Consider the following 25,677-nt stretch of genomic DNA (forward strand, 5'->3'; position numbering starts at 1 on the left):
TGTGATATTTGAATGACTTAAAACCATAACACATAATAAAAACGCCGTAAAGAGTTCTCTTTGGAATATACTGCTCTGAAAAATATGTATGAAGAGATTTAAACCCTCCAAAGGATTATAACGGGAACATTTTTACTAGCCAAATGTTGCAAGTCATTTCGTTTTGCAGCCAGAAATCTGCACTCAACTGTAAAAGTAGATGGAGCTATGATGTAAAAGTGGAGAGAAAAAATAATACATGTTAAAAAAATCTTTTCCTAGTCAGTGAAGCATTTGAGGTATGGAATGGGTGTGAAATTCTCAGAGAATTGCAGAACACTCACTAGGCATACTTGCAATCCAGAGGCTATAAGTTGTTTCTCCCCATAGACATAAACCAGGGCTTTTCAACCTTTTCACCCACTGTACCACTTTTAGGATATGGCAATATCCAAGTACCACCAGTCGCCTAGCAAGGTGTCAAAAACTTGATGACCAAAAAAAAAAAAAGGAAAAAATGAAGTACAGGTAGTCCTTGACTTACAGCAGTTCGCTTAGTGACTGTTCGAAGTTACAATGGCACTGAAAAAAGTGCCCCCCAAGCCACAGCCGAGCAAGACACCTGCCTGCCTGGCGGCGCTCTTCCTCCTGTCCGAGGTTTTCATTGTTGTGAGCATTTCTGTTGAGGATTGGCAGCGGGGGTGGGGTGGGGGCATGTTTGGTTTTTATTCCCCCCAATCTGCTGGGTGGTTGGAGCAGGTTTTGGTCACTTCACATGATCCTGGGACACTGTGACCGTCATAAATATGAATCAGTTGCCAAGCATCTGAATGTAAATCACAAGACCCTGGAGATGCTGCAACATTCCAGCTGATCGGCGCTTCTTCTGGGCTCAGCAAAAGCGCCAGGACCAGCCCCAAGCTCCAGCTGGAGGCCTGCACTGATCCTGGAGCTTCTGCTGAGCCCTGACAGCCCTGCAGCTCCAGCCATCTCTTGCTCAGGCTTGTGTGGTGCTGCCATTACCCTCCCCCGCTACCACTTTTCTAGGATGGTCGCGTACCACCTGCCAGGTGCCAAGGTACCAAAGGTGGTACCCATACCACTGGTTGAAAAGCCCTGATAAACATCCAGTGCTAAGGTAAGGTCTGGAATGAAGTATATTGTTTAAGTTAACCTCATATGTTGTAAGGAAGAGCCCACAGATCAGTGGAGATTGGAGGCTCCTTCGCAAAACAGATTTAGAGGATAGAAATGTCCATACGGAGACAGAGGCAGTACAGAGTAAAAACAGGCAAGATGTTGTACATGCCAAGGTTGGTTTAGATCACAAGACAATGTCTATTATCTTGTCAGCTGGGGAACCCACCCTCCCTCTTCCATCGCTGCAAATGCCACTGTTAAGGTTTGCATAATGTCAGGATAACTGTATTCTTTTATAGCAGTGGCAAAGCATAAAGGGAGGGGCTTTGATTCCCAAGGCAGTACAAATACAAATCCTCTCAGTTGACAATAACTGCAGTTGTTATACAACTGTTTCAGTTATCAGTTATGATAAAATGACAATAAATCACAAGGATTCATAAGAAAAAAGTTAGCATAGCTAGTGTAGGTAGATATTGATCCCTGTTGATCCTATCTGAGTGGTTAGGTCCCAGGACATCTAATGTAGGCACAGTACTCTGTGATTTCTTTGGATCAGGTTGGACTCCCAGAAAACCTAATTAAATAGAAGTCAAATGACTGTGCTGTAGATTAGTCACAGCTATTTTTATACTTGGGTCAATATGTGCAGGCAGAAAAGATTAGCATTCTAAAGTAACATGCAGACTTACAGGTGTTTGGGGGCAGAACGACCAAAGACATGGGGTGAAGTTTGAAGAAAATGCTTATCAAATTGTTGCTCCAAGAGAACTACAAAAGATGATAGAATCAAGAAGCTAGCTGATTTTGACAGGGCTTGGATAAAGTTTCAACTGGGGTAAATGTACATTCCTATATTTAGATATGATCCCTCCCCCAAAAAACTTCACACACACACCCAAAGTGGAAGGAAACCTGTCTTGGAAACAGAAATGAAAAAGAATGGGTGTCTTAGGCACCTTCCATATGCAGCTAATCTGAGATAATGAGCCATGGTGGTGCAGTGGTTAGAATGCAGTATAATTGCAGGCTAACTCTGCCAACTGCCAGCAATTCGACCCTGACCAAGTCAGGTTTGACTCAGCCTTCCATTCTACCAAGGTCAGTAAAATGAAGACCCCCATTGTTGGGGGCAATATTGCTGACTCTGTAAACCCTTTAGAGAGGGGTGTTAGGCACTATGAAGCAACATATGTCTAAGTGCTATTGCTAGTGCAGATTCAATTGTGTGAAGCGAAGAGAAATCCACATACAGTTTAGGGAACCTATAAGGTACATACAAAGCAAATCTGGATTGGCCAGCAGTAGATTTGACTACAAATGTCTCTGCACTTTTCTGGTTTTCTGTGTCTGCAGGTGAACATTTTCAAATCTGAATTCTGCAGGAAATGAGATAGACTGAGACTCTCAGGAAACAGAAATGGCAGGATGTACATGGTAATCATAGTTTGAAGTACGTGATGACTCACTACTTTCTATTTTCAGGAGCAGTGATTACTTCTTTACTTACCTGTACTGTACTGTAATTCCTAAAATGCATTCACATTCATCATAGTCAGTTCTCCCTTCCATTCCCACAAACAAAATCAACACATGAACCCTTCACAATCTTAGCTATGTTTCTGAATACAGACTGGTAAATTGCTTCTATGGCTACTGGTCACATCTCAATATATGTCTCTATGTAGGTGAAAAATTGTACAATATGATATGGAATGTACTCCTTGAATATCAGTTTCTTCCTGCAGTTAATCAAACTTTTATAGAAAGGTCAAATGATGTTTAGAGAAATACAGTATGATTTGATTATGGCTAAAGCTGGCATTCATTAGACAAGTTACAGAAAGAGACTTGGGATTTTTCTTTTACCAGAATTAAAAAGTTGAGTCTCTCGTATATGGAAGCAGACTAGAGCCATGGTGTGGAGATATGAAAGTTGTTCCTTCTCTTGTTCAGAGATGGGCAGAAGAGACCGAAGAGTCTGCAGCTCCACATTGATCTGATCCCGACGAGCCTTGGAGGCACCTTTTGTTGACCTGCAAGAGTACAAAGTATGACCCACACAGATCTCTTCTTCTCCTATTTCCATCCCTTTAAAATATGTTTCCTGATCCTCATGATAGATTAGAGCAATGTTTCTTAATTTCAGCAACTTTAAGATGTGTGGACTTCAATTCTCAGTATTCCAAATATTGGCTGAGGAATTCTGGGAATTGAAGTTCACACATCTTACAGTTGCTGAGATTCAGAAATACTGGAAAAGAGGATCTGATTTATGTATCGTCAACTTCTGCAGTTTTTATATTATGAACTCGTGCATAGCTCTAAGGTAAAAAGCACATTTCGTTAAACATTATTCTTTTCTTCACTATGGGTTTCCCCTTTTGGAATGATATGATAATTAACTAATTTTATGACTGGTACTTTGCCTGATCGCAAAACATTCACATAATTCCTTTTCTTTAAATTGGGTAGGACGAGTCATTAAAAAGAGACTGGAAAGATAATTGGAAAAGTGGAGAAACTGCGCATGCATGGATGGATACATGTACACTCGTGTATTTGGACCTGGCAAGGCTTTATTTGCCCTCCCTTGCCTATTTGCAACCTTCCCATGGGTTCAGTTTCCTAGCTTTTCCGTCCAAATGAGCAAACACAATCCACTGCCTCAGGAAACAGCAGGTATATAACTACTCCTTGGCTGCTGTCATCAGCTGCTTGAGTTGTCTGTGTCATTATACCTAATGATAAGGGTAGCCCTGAAGTAATAGTTGAAATTATCTTACCTTAGTTAATCACAGTCAAACTGTAAATCAGAGTAGAATCAGCATGCTAAGAATTTTCATACATATCTGCCAAATAAATGGCAGCTGAATAGCTGAAGAGGGGGTTAGGGAATACAAAATTTAGAATGGGAACCTGAGATCAAAATGTTGGAATGTGTCCAGCAGTTCTCTCTGTGTAAGCAAGGCTCATTAGCTTCAGCTTGGATGGCCAATGAAACAATGACAGCCATCATCCTAAAACCTTTGGGACAAAGCTGTTTTAGAGATTGGCCATGCCCCTACCATGTATTTCTGTCACCAGGTATTATGAAGCTTTGCCCATTAACAGACCTACTGGGTGGGAAGAAGTTTTTAATGATTGTATCCACTGTAACTGCCACATACAAGAGCTTTTCAACAGCATCCTCAAGGGACTCACTAACATTTGAAATGTTCCGTAGTCTGAGAACCCTGACTACTACTTAGTTGTGATCAGTTTGCTGCATGGCCTTAAGCAAGTCATTCAGCTTTCACAAATGAAGCCAGAATGTTAATTATAACTCCTATTCTGTATGTGTTAAAAAGGCTTTCCTTAAAATAATTATTATGTTCACTTAAAAGTGTGAAAGTCTTCCTTATCACTGTCCTAACAGCAGAATCTAATGCATGTTTTACTCAGAAATAACTCCTTACATTAAATAGGACCTACTCGAAAGTAAACTTGCATCAAATTGCAGGTTCAGCATAGAACTTTCTAAGTTTTTTTCAGTACATAATTTCTGTATGGTCATAAAACATTTATTCTTTGAGACTGACCTTTGCATGTGAAATGCAATGTGCCCTAATTAAACATTCCTAGCAAGCTCACAATATGTCAGTGAAGTTTAGTCCTCATTGGTAAGGCTGTTTTAATGGGGAGGGATAGGCTGTAATTTGGGGAGAGTTTGAAGACTAGCAGTGTTGATTACTAGTTGCCATGAGGCCTTTGAATGAACCACAGAAAGGGAAATTCTGAGTAGACAAAAAGTAATGTGGGATTTGCTGCTATAACATATAGTTGTGGTCATTATGGGTGTAAAAAGGGATTCAATAAATTCATGGAAAAAGCTGTCAGTGGATTTCAGTTGTGTGGTTTATTAGGGCTGTTCATAAGGAGCTCCAGAGCACCTTCAAATAGCTGCACATTTTTCTGGAATAAGGTTTCAGATTGATCAGGGGACAAAGTGTGCCAGCTCACTGAATATACAGTTACTGGATTCACTAACACAATAAGCTAAGGCCAAAGAAAGCATCTAGCTTAGTATGATTCATGGACTCACATCTCCTTTTTGTGATGGCAAAGTTCTCCCATTATGGTTTTTATTGACAGGCTTGCATGACATGCTCACCCTGCAGTTAACACAATTTACTCAATTTGCTCAGTTCTCAGGATTTTGTGAATTCATTGCCTGATTTGTGGTTAAAGCACATCATGTGGACACAGCTAATAAGCCATTCAGTCATTCTGAGTTCCAACTTAGTGTAGGGAAGAACAAATGAAGATGAGTTCAACAGAAGAAAGAGAATAAGAGGTTTGAATGGCTTTCCTCCCATCCTTGAGTCTGCAGAAAACTATACCAGCATAATTTTTTCTGTCCCATTACTGATCCCTATCCCACCTAGTTTGGCTTTCTTATAGTCATTGACTTCACTCCATCTACTGGAGGGATCTGGTCTACTCTGTTATCTAGTTATTCCATCTATTCACCACACTGTTGGTTTCTTATTGTAGCCATCTGACTTCATTCCAAGTAATGACTGCAAATGCCAACAGACATACGTCTTGAGGCAGTCCACAAGGAATGGAAGAATAAAGGAGAAAATGCTACTTGAACAGCAGCACAACAAAGAATGACACAGGACTGTCTCACACAGGCTGCGCCTGACGTAAAGGCAGCATTTATTATTATTGGATTTATACCTGCTGCAAACAGGAATATCCTCAGAGGTTTACAATATATCCATCAGTATCAGCAAAACAAAATAAAATAAAAACAGAAAAGCAAGTAAATCAACCCTTACTCACACAGATCTATAAACTGATGACATTCATGTCTCAGAGGCTCTTCAAAGTAGCTCTATTTTAATAGCTTGCAGTAAACCAGCACCTTGGGGGCAGGTCTAATTTTGTGGGGAAGGGTGGCTAAAGTGCAGCTTTAAGAGAAGCAAAAAAACCAAACTCCAAAATGTTGCCAGGGCACTCTTGTCATACAGTGAGCTACAATAAAAATATATTTGGCTTTGTGTGATGCATGAAGCCAGGCAATTTGCCTGGTGTTATTGAGATGTTAGTAAATTAGGAATCAAGGCGGTGAGCGCTATAGGATTTTCTTGGCGATGAGAGCTGGTCATTTGCTCCACTACATCTGAAAGCTGGAGAACTGGTCAAGCTGGAAACTGCAGCATGGCAGCTGATGTGAAAGGAGTCTGACAAAAGAGGGAATGAGGCACAAAGGAGGACAAAAGGAATCCCAAGCTTTTCATGAATGAGCAGGAGAATTTGCAGCTTTCACACAGGGCTCAGAAAAAGGGCACCATCTGCTACCTACCTTTTATCTACATGAAAGCTAAAAGTGTCTGCCTCTTATTGTCTAGTCATCCCCAATTCAGTTGAGGAAACATTCCTCCAGGTGTAAGCTAGCATTGGATTTTCAGAAAGCCAAATATTCATTACTTTCTCTACAAGTTCTTTTTATAAGGGAACAGTTAAAAAAAAACCTTAGAAAATGGTGATCAATAAAGAAACAACAGCAGCAAAGAATTTGGGAAACAAGAAAAGGAGCAGACTGATTTGAGAGGATTTGGTGTTATCCAAAACAGGCCACTCAGTGGGAAAATTCAGTATGCAACACACCATTGTAGCTTATGTTCCCATGACAACCATCATGCAGCCATTAATTTGTGTAAGGAATGGGAGGCAAAGAACTTAAAGTATCAAAAGAACTTGTAAGGCTTAGTAAGCTCAGCTTTACAGCCAGTTTTTTTTTGTTGTTGTTAAATAAAAAATGTGGGGAGCCTAAGTCTACCTGTACTTAAGCCAAAGTGCTCATTGTGCACCACTAAATTAATCCAAGTCCTTGCTGGACCTGGGTCACACTGCAAATTATTATTATCATAAGCCTGAAAGCAAATGCCTCTGCTCTATCATGGGTATCCAGAACGTCTTGTATTTGAGGTACTTTAAAAGTCACTGCTGATTATGCTAATACAGTAACCAAAACTCAATTCCAATTAACTAGTCAACTTTCTACCTTGAGGATATTCCCTTTAGTAATCACTAGAGGTCTGACCAGTCTCATATTTTTGATTCTGCACTATCTACTTCAGCCCATAACCTACTCCCATGACAACCCACAGCTTATAAAGCAACTGTACTCTGTCAGTTTCATGGGTGGGAAATTCTGGGAGTTTTCATCTACATATCTTAAAAGTCACCAGGTTGAGTAACGTTGTCCTAAAAAGTGAAGCCATGATAGCTGACTCACTGTTCTTCGTCTGGTATACAGTGCTTCACATGCCTCTGTCTATCAGAAGAGGAAGCAATTGATTTGCAGGGGCTTGGGAACAGCTGTGCTAATCCTATAAAGCTGTTATGAGCAGTGTTTATTTAGTGGGCGTAAAAATCTGGCCCCTGAAGAAATCCTAGCAACAACAGAGTGCTGGTTTAGAAAGCAGAGAATCTTCTACCACAATGCTATAAAGGTTTACTTTGAAGCAGGTCCTTCTTCATTTAGTGAGACTTATTGTCAAGGCTGCCCCTTAGCCTCTTAGCTGATTGGTTGAGATATTGCACTTCCATATATCTGCATATAACAGAATATTAGATCAAATAGGCAAAAAATACTTCGACTTTATGTGATAAATGCAGGATTGATGACGTCTACTTTGCCTTCCTCTTAGCATCAGAATTCTGTTTTCCTCACAGAGATCAGAATGCCTGCTTTATAACAGTGTTTGCTATCTGGAAATGTGTATCTATTTTCTGTAGACCAGATTAGATTATTACAATGTTCTCAGATAGAAAACACCCTTTAAAAAGATCCCAGAAATTACAGTTTGTACTGCATGATACACTTCAAGATGCAGTAATTCTGGTCTCATTTCTCCTTCAGTTGCACTGACTGCTAATGCTCATTTTATAAAAAGTTGCTCTTTAAAGCCCCAAGTAATTTTAGTTGTTTGAAGAGGTTGCTGATCCTCTAGGACATGGGTATCAAACTCGCTGTGTCACGTGACATGTTGTGACGTAATGCAACTTTTTTTGCATTGCCAGAGCTGGGGTGGGCACAGCCTACGCATGATGCAACCGGCCCACTGGCCGAAAGTTTGACACCCTTGCTCTAGGAATCTGACTAAGCTTAATGAAAAAGTATTGATGCATGTCCACGCAGTCTGCATGTTAATTTCCAGAGAGTAATTCTTTACTTGTGCTAATTCTGCAATATTCAAAACTCTTGGTTCTCCAAAAGTAATGATACCATCCATGTCTTTGATTCCCAGTTGCAAGGAAGCAAAGCAAGAGAAAACTACTACCCTTGTATTCTGATTGTGGACTGCTAAAAGCATCAAGGTGGCTTTTTGAAGAAACAGGATATAGCAGGATATCCTGAATAAGAAGCATTCTGAATATATTTTATTTTAAAAAGTTGTATGGTAGTTGCCCCACAGGTGTCCACTCATTTTTAGTTCAGATAATTCATTTAATAAGCTGATATAAACAAAATTTTAAATATATAATTTACAACTCATTCTAAGAAGTGTCCATCTATGTGGTCACTAACAGCTGTAACTAACTTTATAGCATATAATCACTTTTTATGGTATTTAAATGTTCCCTGATAAGAACATTCTTTTGGGCAATTCACCAAAAATGATAAATATAAATTTAAAGGGAATGATATCCTATATGTCAAAGGTAATGGCAAATATGGCAAAAAATAAATAATAGAGTTACCCTAAAATTAAGCACACACTTTTTAAAAATGGAGATGTTACACTTAATGGAACTATTAAACATAAAAGATCTAGGTAACTGAAAATATATTCACTTATCTCTGAATACAGAGACTCTAAAAAAGGGATTAAAAAGTGAGAGGTAGGATAATGAAATAACTGTTTAAAATACAGTATATGCCTCTACTCCAACTTTGTGCCCTATAAATGTGATAGACCTCAGTTGGTTGATGATCTTGCCAAAAAGATAGTGTTGGGGAATATTTTATGAAGGCTGTTGCCATGATTGAAAAACTCTTCTAATTAAGAGGAGTAATAGAAACATGGAAGAGTAGGGCTTCTGAAGATGATTTTAAGAGATAGATAAAAAAGACAGTTCTCTGAGTAAATTGGTCCCAGAAAAATGGATGTGTTCTGCCTACTTAGCAACACAGCAGCTCTGTTTTGAACCAACTAATAGTATAGAACCATTGCAAACTATGGGCCTTAGAAACAGTACATTGCAATGGCACCCACAGAATGAAATGTTCATACTATTTCATCGTGTCCCAAACATAATAATTGAACACTGTTGGGGTCCTGTGACAAGCATCACTCCCCTCTTCTTCCCAGTGGGAAGAAAGGATTGCAAGATCATCTCACTGACCTGAAAGGCCTTGGAGTACAGAGCTTCCGCCTGGGAACAGATATAGGAGCAGAGTCCTGGCGTTCTCGCCTTCTGACTGGCTTGTTGCAGTTTTCACACAAGATCGTCATAGTTCTGCAAAAGGACAGAAATTATTGAAGCAAATGAGAACAATCAGACTGCCCAAAAGGAAGCCACAATCCTGAAGGCTGGAATAGCATTTCAAATTATGTATGCACTCAAGTGCTGAGCCTCCCCTAATTTACAATCCTCCTTTCACCCATCCATTGGCATGACCACTAGTTAGGGAGTATTGCAGCTGTAGTTCAACACATCTGGGTGGTGCCAGATTAACAAAGATTATCCATCAAGCTGTTCTGGAAAGAAGATAACAAGCTGCCTCGCAAAAGAGTGCAGAGAAAAGCAACAAAGATGATTAGAGGACTGGAGGCTAAACATATGAAGAATGGTTGCAGGAATTGGATATGTCTAGTTTAATAAAAAGAAGGGCTATGAGTGACATAACAGTAATATTCCAATATCTAAGGGGTTGCCATAAAGAAGAGGGGGTCAACCTATACTCCAAAACACCTGGAAGCAGGACAAGAAGCAATGGATGGAAACTAATCAAGGAAATAACTGATCTAGAACTAAGGGAATTTTCTTAACAATTAGAACAGGAATGACTTGCCTCCAGAAGTTGTGAATGCTCCAACACTGGAGGTTTTTAAGAAGAGATTGGACAACTATTTGTCTGAAATGGTATAGAGTTTCCTGTTTGAACAGAGGGTTGGACTAAAAGACCTCCAAGGTCCCTTCCAACTCTATTATTCTGCACACACCCCAAGTGTTTGGAAAATCAGCAACAGTAGACTTAAGCAGAACAGGTGGTAGCTGTCCATCCCCAACCCCTGCTTTGCTCAACATATGTAGAAGAGTGAAGGACTTCCAGTGTCATAAAGACCCTGATTATTGCAGATTCTCTAGTATACTGGGTTGACCTCTACACCCAGGGCAACAGAGGGGAGAGGTCATTGTTAGTGTGCTTCTCCTAGGTCCCCCTTAACACAGTGTGATGAAAATTGAAAGGGGGTATTAAGCAGAATTTAAATCAGCTTGAGTGGGAACAGTTTTGTAGTCAAGAAGAATAGAAAAAGTAAATCACCCATTGTGATGGACAGATGCTCTCCAAACTACTAGTTAAATATACTCCTCTGACCCAGAACCATGTCAGAAGAAAAATTTAGCTTCATATACAACTAATTCAAATTGAATATACTGTTTCATCTTCATTTAATTTCCCCTATGGCAAGACCAAATTATCAGTTATAAATCCTGCTAGATTTAAGTATTTAGAGATTGGGTGAGCCTTCTCCACCCTGTTGTCTCGTAAGTGTACTGAAATTACTACCAGGAAATTTGCAGCTCGGCATACTGGAGGTGAATCCAGATATTACAATCTCAACGCAACAGGTTAATAAAGCCTCTTGTAAAATTACTCCACTTAGATTCTTTATTTCAGCTTTTTTATTAGTAGTTTTTGATAAGGTGTGAGATTTCATGTTTAACTGGTTTTGTTGTTTTGGCAATTGTAATGCTGTTATCCTTTTGTAATTGTACTGTGCAATGATTTGTATTTATTGGTTGCTGTTGACATTCTCATATTTTAATTGTCTTTGAATGGGTTGCTGTTATGTATCTTGTTGAAAAGTGCACATACAAATAAATATTATGGCTATTATTAAAACTACTGAAGTGCAATGTTCATTGTTATCAATGAAATCCCTATCCCTTGAGGGGTAAATGCCAGCAGCAGGTGAGCAGTATTTGTAATGATCACATTGTTCTGTTTGTGTGTCTGTGTCTGTCTGTCTGTCTGTCTAGTGTGAATACTTCTCCTCGCCTGTCCTTAGCTAATTGAAAACCCAGTCTCTGTTTATACATAAAATAACTCTATTCCTGCCTTAGAGAAATGCACCATTGATTTGGGGCATGCTGATGTGGGAGGGAAGATGGATAGACAAGCCATCAAGATAAAGGAATGGGCAATTATAAAAAAGATGACACCCAAACAGGAGCATGTTAAACTGTAATTTTAGTGCACGCTACAATCAGCTATATAAACATTAAATGTAACTTCCCAAGGGTTGTTTTAGCATTATGTCTTGTTTGGCCTTTATGCCTTACTATTCTGGGGATTTAATATAAAGTTTCTGTATAATTCTTCTCTATTGACTGACATTTTTCAGCATAGTTACGTTTTTTTAAAATTAATTTCAAGTTATTATAATATTGTGTTGATACCAATGCTACATTTTCAGTAGCCAGTTAGTGAGTATCAATCTCTTAGGGAATAAGCAATTGTCACATTTCTAAGATTCTTTCTGCCTAGATGTTTTAGGTAAGTGGGGGTGGGTGGGAGCTTCAATCAGATTCATACTTCAGAATCTTACATCAAAATTCAAAAACAAAGGGCTACTTTGGGAGTTTGGGAAAGGACACTGAACTCCTGAGAGGTGTGGAAAAGTTTCTTACAAGAAATATATGTGGAAATCCTAGGTAAAGGGAACACCTATTTCTGAGACAATCCACCATTCAAGAGTAGCATTAATCTATGCCGTGGCTCAGCAGTACAATTGCTTTTAATCCAAAACCTAGCTCTACAACATTTGAAGAGGTAATAAAGAACATCTTTACATTTAAGCGATCGTGGGGAGCCTATCTGTGATTAGGAAAAAGAACAAAAGATGTTACTTCCTGACACGCTTAAGCCTCATAATTGCCCATTTCAAAAATTAACTGTGGCCCAAAAAATTTCCCACAGCATCAACAGTCTGGCCCACCCAAGTGATAGTTTGTGTTGATTCAGCCGAACCCCCGTCCTGATGCATAAATAGGAAGGCAATGTCTATTCCTTCCATGGATCAGGATTTCTAGACTTGGTGGTCATTGGATTCAAATTACGGCCTTCCTTCCAAGGTGCTACCATAGGCAACGAACCCTATCCTTTCAATGTTTCTGCTGGCCACTGGGTGGATCTGCTGAGACAGAATTGCTTTGGAGCTACTGACTCCATCTCTGAGTTAGGGCAGAAGCTAGAATGATTGCCATCCCCGGGCTAAATCCTGTTATTAAGAGCCAAAAAACCCAACACCTAAAGTAGTTGGATTTCTTACAGTTCTTGGCTTTTGAAATAATAATGATGCAAATTACCCACCCATAATAGATAACCCCTGATTTTTTAAGGCTGAGGTGTCACCACCACCATCACCACCACCACCGCCTTCAACCCAAGAATCTCTTACCTCTTTGCTGTCTGGCTGGGTCTGAACTTGCTGACCCGACATCCTCTGTCTCTCCTTCTTTTATAATGACCCCCTCTGGAGGAGGAGGTGAGAAAAGGGGGGCTATGGGGCCAAACAGGGGATAAAATTACCTCTCGTGACGCAATTGTAAACATCTCTGAACTATTTTTAGAAAACGGGCTTCTAAAAATAGCATCCTTTCTCCTCAACACACACATTTACAGCGTGCCTGTAATCTGATAGGGGAAGCAATAAAGAAAAAAGGCCTGGCTGTTTAAAAGGGGCTTGTTATCTCAGCAGGGAATTAGGGTTATGGGATGGCTTGGGAGCTGCTGCTTGTGGAAGAGAATTATCGTCACTTTTGGCTTTCTAATCCCAGTGATGTGGCTGGTGATGCTGACCTGATGGCACTGGGGCCCTAGAGGAGGTGGCTCGGAAAGGCATTCTCTCAGGCAGAGAACGGAAGGATGCATGAAATCATATACTTTAGAAGCCAGAGTTGATCTTTTGGGGCTGTTAGAAAAACTTTAATGGGGGCTGTCTCTGTAATCCTTATTACAGTTCTGAAAAGTTAAGAAAATACTATTATCAGGGTAGGGCCTACCATGCAGCTGAACGAGATGACTGTATCAGGCAATAGAAGCTGTGAGGGAAATGAGATAAATATCAAAGGCAGATTGATCAGATGGCAGATCCATGTAATTTCCCTGCATCCCTTCAAATGGCTTGCTATTAGCAAGTGTGGTGCTAGAAGCTCCCCCATTGTGTACATTTATTTTATTATTTTATTGCATTTATATACCGCCCTTTCCCTGAGGACTCAGGGCGGTTTACAGGGAATTAAAAATCAAACATACAAAAGTTAAAAGCCAAGTTAAAAAATATTAAATTAACCCTGTACTATTAAAAACCCCAATTAAAATAATTTTCTCCTCAGCCTGGGCCCGAGAGCTCAAAGAGCCAGGTCTTCAGGCCCTGGCGGAATGATCGGAGGTCGGGGGCAGTCCTCAGCTCCACCGGCAGCTGGTTCCAGAGGGCAGGCGCTCCCACTGAGAAGGCCCTATCCCTGGGTGTCACATTGAAACATGGTTGAATTGCTTTTGGTCAGCTTCTGTATATGAATGGGGAAGAGTGCCGTTTTGTCTATTCCCTCAGCTATCAAAATGATTAGGCCAGTTGTGGGGAACTGAGCACTGCAGACAAGTCAACGTGTTGTTCTTGCTGTTCAATTCCAACCCCCCTCACAAAGTCCAGGAGGGTTAAAAGAGAATAATAACAACAATCTTAAATAAACAACCAGATAGGCTAAAACTGTCACTAAAGTCACCAAGAATGGTCAATTGGAGACTTGATGTACAGTGTCATTATACCCATGATACTCTTTTCCACCTGAATCAGGATCATGTGCTCAATAGTTGCCTTGAGGTGGCACTCGATGAAACCAACAACCTGAAGCTTAACCTACTGTAGATAAGATGGAAGGACTGTGGGTACATGGTTTTCAAAATCAGATATTCAAGAAGTGTCCTGTGTTTTACTAAGGAACATTCCCTACCAATTCAAGAGGTTTGGGACTGAATAGAAATCTCTTGCTACTACTATACTTTATTGTGATGGTTTCACAGATAGGAATAGTGTCTTGTAAGGTTATGCCTCCAATTCTCAGTCCATGCAGATGCTCCTTCAATATCTTGTGATCAGTAATATCAAAGGCTGTTCAGAGATCCAGAAAAACTTTCATAGTAGCACTCTTCATATCTCTGTCCCAGCAAAAAGAGAACTATATTCAGGGAAAAGACAGGATGAAAATATTCTAGCTAACTGGCTTCTTTCAAGCATGCTTGCAGCTAAATGGTCAGTACTGTTTAAAGCATCTTGCCTAGGAAAGGAAGATTTGCAACTGAGTAATAATTATTCAAAGCTCCAGAGTTCAAGGACAGAGTCTGCCTCCTTCAAGCTGATAGCCTATCTCTCTCACTGAAAGGAGCAATGACTACTTCCTGGACCCATCTAGTTAGACCCAATTAGATTTTAACTAGTCCCCTCTTGTCTACTTCCTGTGGATATAGCAACTGCCACTGATTTTATAAACTCTGATCAGTGGTGCCCCCATAAACTGGACAGGATGTGAAAGGAATGTAGTGTGTCATTCTGAGCAGATGTGACTCAAAAGGAATTGCAAACAATGGTCATTTGCACCAGGACTACCTGTCAGCAGCTCATCTACCATTGAAAAAGCCCTTAACTGGTGTCCATAGTGAGTCCACTTCATTTTTTTTCTTCTAGTCTGAGTTACAGGCCCAAAACCTCTGACCAATGAACCTGAAGATAACAGAAACACGACTTATTCATTTATATTTGTACTGTATACTCACATGAAAATAACTCTGGGCAGCACATAGTACTTAATTAAAAAATACATAAAACAGTCACAATTAAAAATAACTATTAAAAAGATACACAAAAGAGGAGAGGATGATATTAATCACAGTAAGGGAGGCATGAGAAATCTTCCCAGTCCCCTAGGACCTCTAGATTTGATAACATAGCCAGGTCTTGAGGGAGTTGGAGAAAGTTGAGAGGGATGGAGATAGTTTCACTTCCATGGGGAAAAGATTCTATAGGGTGGGTGTCATGGCAGAGAAACCCTGCCTTCTGGGAGCCCCCCCAGATGTAATTCTCTCGCAGAGGGGACCTGCAGCATGCTTCATCTGCCAGCCCTGATGGGCCAGAGAGATGTAATTGGGGAGAGGCAGTCCCGCACATAACCCGGCCCCATGCAATGAAGGTCTTTAAAGAAAAACAGCACCTTGAACTGGACTCAGAAGCAGACTAGCAACCAATGCAGCTTGTGAACCAGAGGTGTTAACATGTACTGCTCAGGGGGCAAACATAACTGTTTGCACTGCTTCATTTTGAACCAGTTGAAGCTTCTGGATGCTCTTCAAGGGCAGTCCCATGTAGAGTGCATTACAGAAATCCAAAAAAAGAGGTGACTAGAGCATGAGTAACAGTGAGCAGATCTCCCAATCTAGGAATGGGCACAACTAGTGCACAAGATGAAGCTGTGCAAAGGGCCTCCTAAACTCAATGTCCACTTGCTCTTTTAGCAGAGGTCCTAAGTCCAGGAAGGCCCCCAGATTGCAAACAGGGTCTGTCTGTGCCATTGCCACTCTATCCAGCATTAAAGATGGCATAGTACTAGAACCAGAAGGTGCCAAAAGCCAGAGCCACTCAGTCTTGTTAGGGTTCAGCTGGAGCCTGTTGTTCCCCATCCAGACCCTCACATCCTCCCGACACTGAGATAAGGTACTCATAACATCTCTTAATTCACCAGGGCAGAGATATTGTAAGGGGTGACAGAGGTGCAATTGGGTATTATCTGCACACTGATACTTCATCCCATGGCAATGGATGACCTCACCAAGCAGCCTCATTTCAATGTTAAATAGGAGGGGGCAGAATATCAAACCTTACAACACTCCATGGAGCAGAGTCTGAAAACAGGATCTCTCCTCACCAATCACTACCAACTGAAATTGGCCTGAAAAAGGAGGCAAACTAGCACAACTCCATGCTACTTAAATCTTGATTGAAAGGGATCCATACAATCTGCTTCATCCAAGGCCCTCTTAAGCTGCCGTGTAGTCACCTTCTCAATCATCTTTCTCCAAAAGGGGAGATTAGATACTGGACAAAAAGGATCTAGCAATGTCTTCTTAAAGAGGAAGTGAACCAAAGCCTCCATAAGAAGTGAAGGAACAATCCCATCACTCAAGCACTGCAATTAGTGCAGGTTCAAGTCCCACCAGGCTCAAGTCCCACCAGGTAGGTTTTAATAGCAGCTTTAGCTCACATTCTGTCAGTTTCATCATTCATCAAGTGCCAGTGACATGTCTCTTCTCTCATTTCTCTCAGCTCTTCCCTCTCTTAAGGTAAAGGTAAAGGTTCCCCTGCACATGCGTGCTAGTCGTTTCTGACTCTAGGGGCCGGTGCTCATCTCCGTTTCAAAGCCGAAGAGCCAGCGCTTGTCCGAGGACATCTCCGTAGTCAAGTGACTAGACGCCAAAGGCGCACGGAACGCTGTTACCTTCCCACCGGAGTGGTCCCTATTTTTCTACTTGCATTTTTACGTGCTTTCGAACTGCTAGGTTGGCAGAAGCTGGGACGAGTAACAGGCGCTCACTCTGTTACGTGGCACTCGGGATTCAACCCGCCAAACTGCTGACCTTCTGATCGACAGGCTGACCGTCCCAACCCACTGAGCCACCGCGTCCCTCTCTTAGCTCTTCCTTAAACCACAAACAGTGCAGGGTTCTCTGAGAGGATAAAGGTTGTATGGGCGTGAACCAATCCAAAGCCTCAGCTTATTCCAAGTGGCCACCAAGACTTTGGATGGCCATACAGAACAGTAGGAACAACTCTCAGATCCTTCTGGAACCCATCCAAGTCCATTGGTCCCTGAGCAAAGACTAATCTAATGCTCTAGCCTTTTTGCAGTGGATTGGTGCACTAGTGATTTATGCTAAGTCTAGAATGTTTATAATAAATAAAAGATTTGAATTTCCTGCTTCACAGGTTAGCTCTTGAATACTATTCAATACTGTTTCATTCAAAAGGTGGTTTTGGAATTGATGAAGCCCTGTAACCAACAGCACATGCCCATTCATTTCCATATTCAGACAGTGGTTCAGAATTATCATAATGAAAGGTTAATATACATGAGGAAAAGTGCCATAAACTGGCAGTGTGCAATTTCCTTTTTCATTTGTGATAAGCTTGTGTCATCAGTTGAACACAGTATTAACAACTTGATCATCTGATTATATAGCAGAATAACATCCAACTTTTTGCAGTAACCCTTGGGTACAATATTAAAGTTTAGGTGCTAGTAAATTCTGTAGACTAAGTGCCATGTTGCTTTGCATTTGACCCCACGATTTTGATATCCAACAACATTCAAATACACACACACACACACACACACACACACACACACACACACACAAACATACTTTAGGATCATGTATGAACAATATTCTGTTCAATGAAATGTCAAATTCCATATAAAAAATGCTCAGACCTGCAAACTGTAAATTATTCAGCTGAATTTTTTTCCTACTGTTTGTTACTGATATTTTGTGTTTTGAATCTTGAGCTTTGAATTTAGGTTCAGTACAAAATATATACATTTATTTATAGGCTGAGAAAGGTTTTTTTTACTGTTCCTAACATACATTCAACCAAAGTTTCTTCTGCAGCTGAGGCAGGAGGAAAGGATAAGAGAACAAAAGATAGTTGATTCATTGACTCAATAAAAATGAGAATCTGATAAGGGAAGTTTAAAATTTATTTCCTCCTGCTGAGATCTTTCCATCTCACAGTCAACTAAAAGCAGTCATCACAGAAGAGGCAAATAGGTCTACTGCATAGAGTGAGTTCACCCATCATATTATTTTGTAATGTGGCTTGTGTGATTTATGTTTTATGTTAGCCTTTGCAAATCCAACTATCATCATTATCCACATCTGACATAATATTCTATATAAATCAGGCATAAAGTGCAAATCCAATTAAACTTGTGATTTAAAAAATATCTCAGCTGTTGAAAACCAAGTTCAGCAATCTATGTTAAGATTAGTATACTGGCAATTTTTTTTTACAAAGGAAAGCTCCATCTAGACAACAAAATATAAGCAAGAAGACAACTTCATTGATTGGTTCTGTGTTATTTGCTAGTGCTTGTATCAGAATCTACATTTCCTTCCTTTTTTATTTAGATAGCAATATTGCTGAAGTTAAATTTCATCATATATGGCAGTCATTATCAATGTTTGCACCTCTCATCTCCCAATTTCTTTGCTCTGGCTGACAAATTCTCTTTAGAGGGAAGTTCAGGGAAGTTTATTCTTCCCCTTACTACTTTGAGGTCTTTTGAATAAAGGTGCAATGTTTGAACTTGTATTATTCAACTCCTCTCAGGAAAGTATCTGGCACCTTGATGATATAAGACAGGAGATGAGTAACCTGCAGCCCAGGAGCTTAACTAATTTCAAAAGTTCACGCCTCTGATAAGAGCTATCTTTACCTTTCAGATGGCTTGCTTCTTGAAAAGAAAAATCAGGAAAAATATCTGATCCTATATATTTTATGCTTTACTCCGAGTTTTGGAATGAATTTCCACCATTTTATCTCCATGAAAATTCAATTTCCAGATTTAAAAAAAAAGACACTCCATTTTTAAAGGACATTTGTACAAAACATTCAGCATTAAACTGATTTCATCCTAAAATATCACTGCCAAGGCATATCTGGGAAATGAAATTCTACAAAGAGAGTATACAGCACCTTAAACTAGGAAAGTTATAATTCCCTAAGGTTCTTTATTTTCTTTTTATTCAGGATAGTAAAACCGTTGGCTCTTATCCATCTAAAACTGAGATATGAATTCCTGATATATTTTGAATATTGTGCTAAAAAAAAACCTCCCTAGGTAATTCTGCTTTCTGGAAACTTTTTGTGACCATGAATTTAAAAAAAAGTATGAAGAAAACATACACTGCATACAGTCTGGGATTCTATTGTTGTTTGGAGTCAAAATAAATATGGGTGAATTTCTCAGAAGACCCTTGAGAGGCACTCCATGGGGAATGCCACTGAAGACTGAAAGCGTAGTAGGTACAAAAGCTGCTGCTTGCATTTTGATTAGTCAGTGGAAATTATTCCAAAAATTTTACTGGGTATCTGTATGTTTTTATGTACAGTATAAGCCTATAAGGCCTCATTTTTAATGCGAAAGGCCTAAATTTTCAAATATTTTCAGAGTACATTCCCTCAAAGGAGTAATGTGTTTTATGCTCAGATACTGGCACATTTTTACCAAGAATTTCTCTTTTTGAGGATATGCAATTAATTTCTGAGGAGTCACCCCAGTATTTCAGAAGGAGATTCCTTCTGCCATCTTGTTGCACCCAACATTTGCACTCCAGACCAAGGAGGAAACAGATAAAACTAATTTTACCTTGCTCATATCAGGCCTGATTGATACTCAAATAGGAGATTTCCAAACCTGAAGGTTAGCCTGGGAAGCTGAAAAGCATCCTGGAAACCAGCACCGGAGAATCATTTCTGTATATTTCATAGAAAATGGCAAGAACATCTTCATGAAGTTACCACGGTAGGAACTGAGCTTGATTCAATGCAAACTCTTCCCCCTGCTGTTGATCTATGTTTGAATCCATTAAGTTTATGGGTTTTAATGAACCATGCTGTTTTTAATGTAGTGAATGGCTTTGCAAACTAGATAATAGTAAATTAAAAACCCTGGGTAGGGACGTCTCCAAAAACAACATAAAACTACAGCAAATACATCTCTGAATCAAGGCCTTTATCTGCAGTGCTAGTAGCATAGATAAAGATGTACTTCTTCAAAAGGTGCAGACTCAGGCAATTTAAGTGCAGACAAGATTAGCAGCAGGTAATAAATAGCAACCAACCTTTTTTGTACACACTTGCTTTTTGTTTGGTGAGGGCAGCCTGCCCAGTCTAGACATTTTTCAGATATGTTGGGTCTGAATTGTCCAGAATTTCCAATTTATTAGATGTGTTTGGACTGGACATTCTGCTAGAGGAGAATCATATACATGATAACCTGTCTTTTAATTCATTTAGAAGACCCCTGGGTAGAGAATGCTAGGATGATGCCTGTCAATGTGTGTATATGAGTATTACATAATTTTCAGCTTAATAATTTTCCTTGTGAACAAGCTGTCATTGTAGAAAAAATTTAAAAAAATGAAAACACAGTGAAATCAATCAATCCACAAAATAATAGCATAATTGCTGTTGTGTGAAGGTGGTTAATGCATCTGGAAGATATGAGACACAAAATATTATTTGATAACAGGTTGCCTGCTTGGTGATGCTGTTTAGGAAAAATGAGCAATATCAAATAGCATGACTGATAACATAGTTGCCAAGGAAGAAACTCAAAGAGCAATTTCCAAAAACAATAATGTTACACTGAATTGCAGCATAGTCTTAACAGGTCTCAGACATTTGCTTCATTTGTCATGTTTTCTTCTGGAGCTATTAGCAACCAGACTTTATTTCACAGTATTTTTTTTTAAATCAATACTGCATGATCACATACAATGGTTATTATGTTGATTTGAAAGATGTTTCTCAGACTGCATTACAAAACATCAGCATAGGAAAAGCTTCAGCAGCTGCTTATCCTCCAAATTTGCAGATAAGAATAAAGACAGGATAGTTACCTGAACTTCTCTGCTATTTATGCACTGCTGGAGCTATCCTGGGCCTGCTGCATTCATTTAATCTGCAAAGGCCTCCCCTTCTCTTTTAAATGCCAAGCGTTTGTTATTTGTTAAATATGTAATACCCTACAATAATGCATTTGAGGTTTTCAGATTTCCTTCATCAGTTGTAGTTACCTAAATACTGCATGGTGCTTTAATAACTATATAGATGTTTATAGGCATATATGCTGGACACAAGATACATAACAGGTGGGCATCTCACCTTGACACAAAAAAAGCCACTGAGAATTGTGAGATTATGGCAGGATATAAATGTAATAAATAACTATAACAAGGTATCTCCAAAATGAGAAGCAACATATGGGCAACAAATTAGCACGAAAAGAGCCATATTCTATCTATATACTATTTGTAATAAATGCTTTTAATATGATATGATACGATACGATAATCTTTATTGTCATTGTCCCATACAGAACAACGAAATTGAAATAAACTCTGAATTACAGTATATCTTGAATGAGAAAGAATATACTGCTGGAGCAAAATTTAATCTAATCTGATTAACAGAATGGAAGATTCCAAATTCTGCAATGTTAACATGGCATTTTATTCTTCACTCAGAAGGCTACATCTAGTTGTAGGTACAATTTTGAACTAAGGAATATATAAAACAAGGGTGGTTAGAAGATTGAATGATACTTATCGGTAGGTTTCTGGGTGATTTGAATTAAGACAGGCCAGAATTTATGACTCCGTTGTTTGCAATGGTAATAGTCACTTTTTATTGTCTTACTACTGCTGATAATCAGGTTGTGAGAACATGTATGTGTGAAAGAACCAATAGGGAATTAGGCTTTGGTGCTCAAAGTAAATGGGTTTAGCATTCAAAGGATACATCTCCATCTAAAAAAAATTTTTAGATTTCTTTTTAATCCCACCTTATAAATAAGGTGGTGAACATATCTAATATTCCTCCTTTTCCCATTTTCCCCACAGCAGCCTTGTTTTTTAGGGATGGTTTTTCATGCCCACAGCAGGACTAATAGTAATATATTCCTGGTTTCTAGTCTGATGCTTTAACTAGTAGAACAAACTGGTTTTAGGACTCTAGTAAAAAAGGAGGTTTTACAACAGTGAAATCTGACCATCCTTAATATATATAGAATTTGAAACGAATTCAGAGATGGGCAGAGAATATTGAAAACAAATCTTTTGAGGAGAGGCTGGGGTAACTTAGATTCAGCTACCTCAGAGGGCAAGCCCAAATCTAGTGGGTTTAATTGGTAACTTTTGAGTGAACATTTAGGTGAGTTCTTTGTACTAAAAGAAATGTTCCAGAGGTTGAGGAGGGGGAAAGTCTATCCAATTTTCTGAGGGAAGAAAATTATCTATGGTTCAGGATTTCCTTCATAAAATGTGAGTCCAGGTTTAATGCCATTTTCACCCTATGGTTTATAAAAAATATTTTCTTAATAGAATGCCACTTAAAACAAAGAATTACTATTGTAGATACCGATATGGCTAATATTAATTCCATCCAACAGACATTTCCCTAACATTCTAATTTCCAAAACTCAGTGATGCTTTGCTTAGAAGGTGATCTAAGGAGAAAAGAAAGTAATGGAAGTGTAAGAAATTAAGAATGAGGCAGCAAAGTGAAAGTGCAAATATCCCCTTTTTTGTATCAGAATTTTGGGTCACCCAGGTGGTACTTGCAATAAGCTCAAAGAAAACAAATTTTCTTTTGGAAGAATACATTGTAACAGTGTTGTTGTTTTTTTTAAGAAATTCTGCGTTTAAAAATTGTTTAAAAATTCTCATATTGTCTTTTGCCTTGATCCTCCCATTGCATTCCCCTCACCCCTGGTCATTTGTTCTTCTCTCAACAAGCATCCATCACTCATTCTGTTTATTCCTCAAAGATTATGAGAGATTTCCTCTCCTTTTAGGCTTACTTCTCTAAAGATGTCAATTACGTCTTACAACCTGACCTGCTGTAGGCACCCTCTGGCACAACATGGAATATAAATCAAATGTATAACTCTGGGATTTCCTGTGCTTTTTTCTGTCTCATTATGTATGAAGGTGTTTGAGGTTCCACGCCTGGATAATAAGTTTAATATATGTGTCAGAGCACTGGACTGGACACCCTGATAGGGCATTTCTTCATTCAATGGATTGATTCTAAGTGGTGCTTTTATAGGAATGAAAGTCCAGCTCTTTCTCATAATCTTTTCATAAATTCCATGCTCAAGCTTTGACACTGAAATGTGGGTTGGGTGCCAGTTTTCACCAGCAATTCTAATTATTATTTAGAATTATAATTTGTGGTAAGTCTCATATGGCCTGAATCTCAGTGCTGTGGGTTCTGTATCTTGACCAGACAATATTCTAGTCAAGCCTCCTCGATCCTGATTCAATTATCTACCTAGAAGAAATGTGTTTCAGGTTGGGATATTTTAATCAGAGAACTGTGAGGAGAATATATTGAAAATTTCAGTTTTAGGAAAGTGATCTTTAAAATTGCATGGACTGGAAGGACTGCTAATTAAAATGTACACAAACCTTCCTGCTTATTAGGAATATGTTGAGTAGCTTTCTCTTCTTAAACTTTCCCAAGAAGGATGCAGAGTTCAGACTTCTCCAGTATTTACCTATTTTTAAAAAATGTATTTTTTTGTGAAAAAAAGAGAAGGAACAAAATGTCTGCCCACTTACAAAAGCAAGTGACTTGGCAAATGGATTTTGTTTCACTATTGATATATCAGTGTTCTGCATTGCACAAACCTGAGGCGGGTTATGATGCATGCATCTTTCTGCAAGAATGTGCAGTAGACCAGAACTCAGGAAAAATGCCCTCGACCTGAGGCATTGGTCTCATGGAAGAAGCGTTCTGAGGCTCATTCCACTTTCACCTGCGGCAAGCAAGTTTTGTAAGTTTTTATTTTTCCCCCAACCCAGTAAATATGCGATACGTTTGTTTTAGCAGAGCCAAAAAAGGTAACTCTCTTCCAAGCTGTGTTCACAAGTCTCCAAAGTTATTCTATTTTTAAAGTTGTGACAACTTTATTCAACAACACATTATGAGTGTATGCACTGTTGTCCAAATCCCACTGAAAATTTTCCTTATGATTCTCTAACAGCTCTCAAAAGAAACCAGCATGGCTGCATAAAGAACTCTCTGATAAATTGAAAGACAAAAAGGACAAGTATAAAAAGTGGAAAGAAGGGCACATAACTAAAGTAGAATATCAGCAAATAGCCCGAGCCTGCAAAGGAGTGAGGAAAGCTGAAGCTCAAAATGAACTAAGGCATGCAACAAAAGTCAAAAATAAGAAAAAAAGCTTCTTTCAACATGTAAAAAACAAGAAAAAAGTTAAGGAAACGATTGGTCCACTAGTGGGAGAAAGTGGCACGAAGGTGACAAGCAACAGGGAGAAAGCAGAACTACTTAACTCAATTTTTGCATCTGTATTTACACAAAGGGAAAAAACAGTCCAACCTATCAAAACAGTACTGTAAAAAACAGATTAGAAATACAAGTTAAGATAGGTAAGAAAACAGTAAATGAGCACCTGTCCACCCTAGACGAGTTCAAATCACTAGGACCAGATGGACTACACCCCAAGGTTCTGAAGGAACTGGCAGATGAACTATCTTTCAAAGATCCTGGAGCACTGGGGAACTACCAGAGGACTGGAAAAGAGCTGATGTAGTTCCCATCTTCAAAAAAAGGGGGAAAATGGATCCAGGAAACTACAGACCTATCAGCCTGACCTCAATACCTGGCAAGATCTTGGAAAAGATAATCAAGCAATGAATCAGAGAACACCTAGAGGCAAACAAAGTCATTACCAAAAGCCAACATAGGTTTGTCAAAAACAGATCAAGCCAGACAAATCTTATTGCATTCTTTGACCAGGTGACAAACTTAGTGGACTAGAGGAATGCTAATTTACTTGGATTTCAGTAAGGCATTTGATAAAATAGACCACAACCTACTACTTGATAAGATAGAAAAATGTGGGTTAGACAGCATCACCGCCAGATGGATTCGTAGTTGGCTGACCGGCCGAACTCAGCATGTGGTCCTCAATGGAACTGCATCTACATGGAAGAAAGTGTGTAGTGGGGTACCCTAGGGCTCTGTTCTGGGCCCAGTGCTCTTCAACATCTTCATCAATGATTTGGATGAGGGGATAGATGGGGAATTCATCAAATGTGCAGATGACACTAAGCTGGCAGGAATAGCCAACACCCCAGAAGATAGGCTTAAGATTCAGAAGGATTTTGACAGACTTGAAATTGGGTGCTATCTAACAAAATGAAATTCAATGGTGAAAAAAGTAAGGTTTTACACTGAGGCAAGAAAAACCACCTATACTATACCTGTGCATTTGGTTTTTCTTCCTTCAGTGTAAAACCTTACTTTTTTCACCACTGAATTTCATTTTGTTAGATACCACCCAATGTGCAAGTCTGTCAAGATCCTTTTGTATCTTAAGCCTATCTCCAAAGCACCTGAAGGCAGGACAAGAAGCAACGGATAGAAACTAACCAAAGAGAGAAGCAACCTAGAACTAAGCAGA

The 25,677-nt window shown here is 39.3% G+C and overlaps 1 protein-coding gene across 1 annotated transcript in view; it reads right to left on the reverse strand.

Annotated features, from left to right (window-relative positions):
* LOC308665257 (neuronal PAS domain-containing protein 4-like) overlaps positions 1 to 9,645 on the reverse strand; it is a 28,627-nt gene extending 18,982 nt beyond the window's left edge. The window contains exons 1-2 of the mRNA XM_081323057.1: positions 9,523 to 9,645; positions 2,989 to 3,155 (exon numbers count right to left, since the gene is read on the reverse strand). Coding sequence (XP_081179183.1) covers positions 2,989 to 3,155; positions 9,523 to 9,632 — 277 coding nt within the window. The 5' untranslated portion in view covers positions 9,633 to 9,645. The remainder of the gene's footprint in view (positions 1 to 2,988; positions 3,156 to 9,522) is intronic.
* Positions 9,646 to 25,677: the final 16,032 nt, after the last annotated feature.

Source organism: Vipera berus (assembly GCF_964194415.1).
Source record: "Vipera berus genome assembly, chromosome: 1".
Classification (NCBI taxonomy): Eukaryota; Metazoa; Chordata; class Lepidosauria; order Squamata; family Viperidae; genus Vipera; species Vipera berus.